At 52.6% G+C, this 7,061-nt stretch overlaps 1 protein-coding gene and 1 pseudogene across 1 annotated transcript; both read right to left on the bottom strand.

The window, feature by feature from the left end:
• Nucleotides 1-945: 945 nt before the first annotated feature.
• LOC135563531 (trichohyalin-like) lies at nucleotides 946-2,346 on the bottom strand (annotated as a pseudogene).
• Nucleotides 2,347-5,915: 3,569 nt separating this feature from the next.
• Nucleotides 5,916-6,748, bottom strand: LOC135563529 (uncharacterized; the record flags this gene model as incomplete). The annotated part of the gene is made up of 2 exons (XM_065006304.1): nucleotides 5,916-6,327; nucleotides 6,495-6,748. Coding segments are annotated over 2 exons (666 nt in total), but the record flags the coding sequence as incomplete, so codon positions are not given.
• Between the last annotated feature and the right edge of the window lie 313 nt (nucleotides 6,749-7,061).

The following is a 7,061-nucleotide window of genomic DNA, read 5'->3' as shown; positions in this document are numbered from 1 at the left end:
ATCTGTCTGGATGCTCCTCTCTCCTTATCATTCTGCTGTTTCCATCCACTTACACTATAATTCAGTTTGCTGACCCCGTCTCGCAGCCTTAGCTAGGCAACAGGAAATATACAGCTACTGCACATCTCTTAGCCTAATGCGCTTGTGCCCTCTCCGTCTCTCTCTCCGTCTCTCTCTCTCCGTCTCTCTTCCTCTCTCCGTCTCTCTCTCCCTCTCTGTCTCTCTCTTCATCTCTCCGTCTCTCTTACTCTCTCCGTCTCTCTCTTCCTCTCTCCGTCTCTCTCTTCCTCCCTCCGTCTCTCTCTTCCTCTCCGTCTCTCTCTTCCTCTCTCCGTCTCTCTCTTCCTCTCTCCGTCTCTCTCTCCCTCTCTCCGTCTCTCTCTCCCACTCTGTCTCTCCCTTCCTCTCTCTGTCTCTCTCTCCCTCTCTCCGTCTCTCTCCCTCTCTCCGTCTCTCTCTTCCTCTCTCCGTCTCTCTTCCTCTCTCCGTCTCTCTCTTCCTCTCTCCATCCCTTTCTTCCGCTCTCCGTCTTTCTCTTCCTCTCCGTCTTTCTCTTCCTCTCCGTCTCTCTCTTCCTCTCTCCGTCTCTCTCTTCCTCTCTCCGTCTCTCTCTTCCTCTCTCCGTCACTCTCTTCCTCTCCGTCTCTCTCTTCCTCTCTCCGTCTCTCTCTTCCTCTCTCCGTCTCTCTCTCCCTCTCTCCGTCTCTCTCTCCCACTCTGTCTCTCCCTTCCTCTCTCTGTCTCTCTCTCCCTCTCTCCGTCTCTCTCTCTCCCTCTCTCCGTCTCTCTCTTCCTCTCTCCGTCTCTCTCTTCCTCTCTCCGTCTCTCTCTTCCTCTCTCCATCCCTTTCTTCCGCTCTCCGTCTTTCTCTTCCTCTCCGTCTTTCTCTTCCTCTCTCCGTCTCTCTCTTCCTCTCTCCGTCTCTCTCTTCCTCTCTCCGTCTCTCTCTTCCTCTCTCCGTCTCTCTCTTCCTCTCTCTTCTTCCTCTCTCTCTTCCTCTCTCCGTCTCTCTCTTCCTCTCCGTCTCTCTCTTCTCTCTTCCTCTCTCCGTCTCTCTTCCTCTCTCTTTTTCTCTCTTCCTCTCTTCCTCTCTCCTCTCCGTCTCTCTTCCTCTCTCCGTCTCTCTCTTCTCTCCGTCTCTCTCTCTCTCCTTTCTTCCTCTCCGTCTCTCTCTTCCTCTCTCCGTCTTTCTCTTCCTCTCCGTCTCTCTCTTCCTCTCTCCGTCTCTCTCTTCGTCTCTCTCTCCCTCTCTCCGTCTTTCTTCCTCTCTCCGTCTCTCTCTTCCTCTCTCCGTCTCTCTCTTCCTCTCTCCGTCTCTCTCTCCTCTCTCTGTCTCTCTCTCCTCTCTCTCCGTCTCTCTCCCTCTCTCCGTCTCTCTTCTCTTCTTCTCTCCGTCTCTCTCTTCCTCTCTCCGTCTCTCTCTTCCTCTCTCAGTCTCTCTCTTCCTCTCTCCGTCCTTTCTTCCGTCTCTCTCTTCCTCTTTCTCTCTTCCTCTCCGTCTCTCTCTTCCTCTCCTCTTCTCTCGTCTCTCTCTCTCTCTTCCTCTCTTCCTCTCTCCGTCTCTCTCTTCCCCTCTCTCTCCTCTCTCTCTCTCATCTCTCCGTCTCTCTTCCTCTCTCTCTCTCTCTCTCCGTCTCTCTCTCTCTCTCTTCTTCCTCTCTCCGTCTCTCTCTTCCTCTCTCTCCGTCTCTCTCTCTTCCGTCTCTCTCTCTCTCTCTCTTCCTCTCTCTCCTCTCTCTGTCTCTCTCTCCCTCTCTCCGTCTCTCTTCCTCTCTCTCTCGTCTCTCTTCTCTCTCTCCTCTCTCTTTTCTCTCTCTCTCTCTCTCTCTTTCTCTCTCTCTCTCTCTCTCCGTCTCTCTCTTCCTCTCTCTCGTCTCTCTCTTCTCTCTCCGTCTTCTCTCTTCTCTCTCCGTCTCTCTCTTCCTCTCTCCGTCTCTCTCTTCCTCTCCGTCCCTTTCTTCTCTCTCCGTCTTTCTCTTCTCTCCGTCTCTCTCTTCTCTCTCTCTCTTCCTCTCTCGTCTCTCTCTTCTCTCTCTCCTCCTCTCCGTCTCTCTCTTCCTCTCCGTCTCTCTCTTCTCTCTCCGTCTTCTTCTCTCCTCTCTCTCTCTCTCTCTCTCGTCTCTCTCTTCTCTCTCTCCGTCTCTCTCTCTCTTCTCTTCTCTCTTCTCTCTTCTCTCTCTTTCTCTTCTCTCTCCGTCTCTCTCTTTCCTCTCTCCTTCTCTCTCTCTTCCTCTCTCCGTCTCTCTCTTCCTCCTCTTCTCTCTTCTTTCTCTCCGTCTCTCTCTTCCTCTCTCCGTCTCTCTCTTCCTCTCTCTCAGTCTCTCTCCGTCTCTCTTCCTCTCTCCGTCTCTCTCTCCTCTCTCTTCTCTCTCTCAAGTCTCTCTCTTCCTCTCTCCGTCTCTCTCTTCTTTCTCCGTCTCTCTCTTCCTCTCTGTCTCTCTCTTCTCTCTCTCTCTCTTCCTCTCTCCGTCTCTCTCTTCCTCTCTCCGTCTCTCTTCCTCTCTCCTCCTCTCTCGTCTCTCTCTTTCTCTCGTCTCTCTCTTCCTCTCTCCGTCTCTCTCTCTTCTTCCTCTCTCCCTTCCTCTTTCTTCTCTCTCTCCGTCTCTCTTTCCTCTCTCTCTTTTTCCTCTCTCCTTCTCTCAGTCTCTCCTTCCTCTCTCCGTCTCTCTCTTCCTCTCCGTCTCTCTCTTCGTCTCTCTCTTCCTCTCTCTCCGTCTCTTCCTCTCTCTCTCTCTTCTCTCTCTTCTCTCTCTCTCTCTCTCTTCCTCTCTCCGTCTCTCTCTCTCTCTCTCCTCCTCTCCTTCCTCTCTCCGTCTCTCTCTTCCTCTCCGTCTCTCTCTCTCTCTTCTCTCTCTCTCTTCCTCTCTCCGTCTCTCTCTTCCTCTCTTCCGTCTCTCTCTTTCTCTTCCTCTTCCGTCTCTCTCTTCTTCCTCTCCGTCTCTCTCTTCCCTCCTGTCTCTCTTCTTCCTCTCTTCTCTCTCTCCGTCTCTCTCTTCTCTTCTCTCTTCCTCTCTCCGTCTCTCTCTCTCTCTCCGTCTCTCTCTTCCTCTCTCTCTCTTCCTCTCTTCTTTTCTCTCCGTCTCTCTCTTCCTCCTCAGTCTCTCTCTTCCTTCTCTCCGTCTCTCTCCTCCTCCGTCTCTCTCTCTCCGTCTCTCTCTTCCTCTCTCCGTCTCTCTCTTCCTCTCTCCGTCTCTCTCTCTCCTCTCTCTGTCTCTCTCTTCATCTCTCTCTCTTCTTTCTCTTCCTCTCTCCGTCTCTCTCTTCCTCTCTCCGTCTCTCTCTTCCTCTCCGTCTCTCTCTTCCTCTCTCCGTCTCTCTTCCTCTCTCCGTCTCTCTCCTCTCCATCCCTCTTTCTTCCGCTCTTCCTCTCTCCGTCTTCTCTTCCTCTCCGTCTCTCTCTTCCTCTCTCTCTTCTCTCTCTTCTCTCTCTCTCTCTCTCTCCGTCTCTTACTCTCTCCTTCCTCTGTCTCTCTCTCTTCTCTCTCCGTCTCTCTCTTCCTCTCTCCGTCTCTCTCTTCCTCTCCGTCTCTCTCTTCCTCTCTCCGTCTCTCTCTTCCTCTCTCCGTCTCTCTCTTCTCTCTCGTCTCTCTCTCTCTCCGTCTCTCTCTTCCTCTCTCCGTCTCTCTCTTCCTCTCTCTTTCTTCTCTCTCCCTCTTCCTCTCTCCTCTCTCCGTCTCTCTCTTCCTCTCTCGTCTCTCTCTCTCTCTCCGTCTCTCTCTTCCTCTCTTCCGTCCTCTCTTTCTCTTCCTCTCCGTCTCTCTTTCTCTTCCTCTCCGTCTCTCTCTTCCTCTCTCCGTCTCTCTCTTCCTCTCTCTCCGTCTCTCTCTTTCTTCCGTCTCTCTCTTCCTCTCTCCGTCTCTCTTCCTCTCCGTCTCTCTCTTCCTCTCTCCGTCTCTCTCTCTTCTCTCCGTCTCTCTCTTCCTCTCTCCGTCTCTCTCTTCCTCTCTCCGTCTCTCTCTTCCTCTCTCTTCCTCTCTCCGTCTCTCTCTTCCTCTCTCCGTCTTCCTCTCTTCCTTTCTCTCCGTCTCTCTTCCTCTCGTTCTCTTCCTCTCTCCGTCTCTCTCTTCTCTCTCTCCGTCTCTCTCTTCCTCTCTCCGTCTCTCTCTTCTTTCTCTCTCCGTCTTCTCTCTTCCTCTCTCCGTCTCTCTCTTCTCTCTCGTCTCTCTCTTCTCTCCGTCTCTCTCTTCCTCTCTCCGTCTCTCTCTCTCTTCCTCTCTCTCCGTCTCTTCTTCCTCTCTCCTCTCTCCTCTCTCTTCCTCTCTCCGTCTCTCTCTTCTCTCCGTCTCTCTCTTCTCTCTCCTCTCTTCTCTTCCTCTCTCCGTCTCTTCTCTCTCTCTCTCTCTCCGTCTCTCTCTTCCTCTCTCCGTCTCTCTCTTCTCTCCTTCCTCTCCGTCTCTCTCTTCCTCTCTCCGTCTCTCTTCCCTCTCTCTCTCTTCTCTCTCTTCCTCTCTTCTCTCTCTCTCTCCGTCTCTCTTCCTCTCCGTCCGTCTCTTCTCTGTCTCTCTCTTCGTCTCTCTCTTCCTCTCTCCGTCTCTCTCTTCCTCTCTCCGTCTCTCTCTTCCTCTCTCCTTCTCTCTCTTCTCTCTCTTCTCTTCCTCTCTCTCCGTCTCTCTCTTCCTCTCTCCGTCTCTCTTCCTCTCTCCGTCTTTTTCTCTCTCTTCCTCTCTCCGTCTTTCTCTCTCTCTTCTCTCTCTCTCCGTCTCTCTCTCCTCTCTCTCCGTCTCTCTCTTCTCTCTCCGTCTCTCTCTTCCTCTCTCCGTCTCTCTCTTCCTCTCTCTCTCTTCTCTCTCTCTTCTCTCCTCTTCTCTTCCTCTCCGTCTCTCTCTTCCTCTCTCCGTCTCTCTCTTCCTCTCTCCGTCTCTCTCTTCCTCTCTCCGTCTCTCTCTTCCGTCTCTCCGTCTTTCTCTTCCTCTCCGTCTCTCTCTTCCTCTCTCCGTCTCTCTCTTCTCTCTCGTCTCTCTCTTCCTCTCTCCGTCTCTCTCTTCCTCTCTCTCTCTCTTCCTCTCTCCGTCTCTCTCTTCTGTCTCTCTCCCTCTCTCTCTCTTCCTCTCTCCGTCTCTCTCCCTCTCTCTCTCTCTCTTCCTCTCTCCCGTCTCTCTTTCTCTCTCCGTCTCTCTCTTCTCTTCCTCTCTCCGTCTCTTCTCTTCCTCTCTCCGTCTCTCTCTTCCTCTCTCGTCTCTCTCTTCCTCTCTCCGTCTCTCTCTTCCTCTCTCCGTCTCTCTCTCTCGTCTCTCTCTCTCCGTCTCTCTCTTCTCTCTTCTCTCGTCTCTCTCTTCCTCTCTCCGTCTCTCTTCCTCTCTCTCCGTCTCTCTCTTCTCTTCCTCTCTCTCTCTCTTCCTCTCTCCGTCTCTTCTCTTCCTCTCTCCGTCTCTCTCTTCTCTTCTCGTCTCTCTCTTTCTCTCCTTCTCTCTTCCCTCTCTCTTCTCTCTCCGTTCTCTCTTCCTCTCCGTCTCTCTCTCTCTTCTTCTCTCTTCTCTCCGTCTCTCTCTTCCTCTCTCCGTCTCTCTCTTCTCTCTCCGTCTCTCTCTCCTCTCTCTTTCTTCTCTCTTCTCAGTCTCTCTTCCTCTCTCCGTCTCTCTCTTCTCTCTCCGTCTCTCTCTCCCTCTCTCCGTCTCTCTCTTCCTCTCTCCGTCTCTCTCTTCCTCTCTCCGTCTCTCTCTTCCTCTCCGTCTCTCTCTTCCTCTCTCTCCGTCTCTCTCTTCCTCTCTCCGTCTCTCTCTTCCTCTCTCCATCCCTTTCTTCTTCCTCTCTCTTTCTCTTCCTCTCTTTCTCTTCGTCTCTCTCTCGTCTCTCTCTTCCTCTCTCCGTCTCTCTCTTCCTCTCTCCGTCTCTCTTCCTCTCTCCGTCTCTCTCTTCCCTCTCTCTCTTCTCTCTCTTCTTTCTCTTCCTCTCCGTCTCTCTTCTCTCCTCTCTCTCTCTCTCTTCTCTCTCTCTCTCCTCTCTCTCTCTTCCTCTCTCCTCTCTCCGTCTCTCTCTTCCTCTCTCCGTCTCTCTTCTCTCTCTCTCTCTCTCCTCTCCGTCTCTCTCTTCCTCTCTCTCTTTCTCTCCGTCTCTCTCTCTCTCTCTTCCTCTCTCCGTCTCTCTCTTCCTCTCTCCGTCTCTCTCTCTCTCTCTTCTCTCTCCGTCTCTCTCTTCCTCTCTCTCTTCCTCTCTCCGTCTCTCCGTCTCTCCTCTCTCCGTCTCTCTCTTCCTCTCCGTCTCTCTTCCTCTCTCTTCCTCTCTCTCCGTCTCTCTTCCTCTCTCTCTTCCTTCTCTCTCCGTCTCTCTCTTCCTCTCAGTCTCTCTCTCTCTTCCTCTCTCCGTCTCTCTTCTCTCCGTCTCTCTCTTCTCTCCGTCTCTCTCTTCGTCTCTCTCTTCCTCTCTCTCTTCCTCTCTCCGTTTCTCTTCTCTTCCTCTGTTCTCTCTTTTCTCTCTTCTCTCTCCGTCTCTCTCTTCCTCTCTCCGTCTCTCTCTTTCTCTTCCTCTCTGTCGTCTCTTCTCTCTCTCTCTCTTACTCTCTCCGTCTCTCTCTCTTCCTCCGTCTCTCCTTCTTTCTCTTCCTCTCGTCTTTCTCTTCTCTCTTCTCTTCTCTCCTCTCTCTTCCTCTCTCCGTCTTCTCTCTCTCCGTCTCTCTTCCTCTCTCCGTCTCTCTCTTCCTCTCTCCGTCTCTCTCTTCCTCTCTCCGTCTCTCTTTCTCTCTCTTCCTCTCTCCGTCTCTCTCTTCCTCTCTCCGTCTCTCTCTTCCTCTCTCCGTCTCTCTCTTCCTCTCTCCGTCTCTCCCTTTCTCTTCCTCTCTCAATCTCTCTCTCTCTCTTTCTCTTCCTCTCCGTCTCTCTTCTCTCTCCGTCTCTCTCCCTCTCTGTCTCTCTCTTCCTCTCCGTCTCTCTCTCCCTCTCTCTCGTCTCTCTCTCTCTCTCTTCCTCTCGTCTCTCTCTTCTCTCTCCGTCTCTCTCTCTCTCTCTCCTCTCTCTTCTCTCCGTCTCTCTCTTCCTCTCTCTCTCTCCGTCTCTCTCTTCCTCTCTCCGTCTCTCTTCTCTCTCCGTCTTCTCTTCTCTCCGTCTCTCTCTTCTCTCTCCGTCTCT

Source organism: Oncorhynchus nerka, linkage group LG3 (genome assembly GCF_034236695.1).
Source record: "Oncorhynchus nerka isolate Pitt River linkage group LG3, Oner_Uvic_2.0, whole genome shotgun sequence".
NCBI lineage: Eukaryota > Metazoa > Chordata > Actinopteri > Salmoniformes > Salmonidae > Oncorhynchus > Oncorhynchus nerka.
This window is presented reverse-complemented; position numbering and strand designations above follow the sequence as displayed.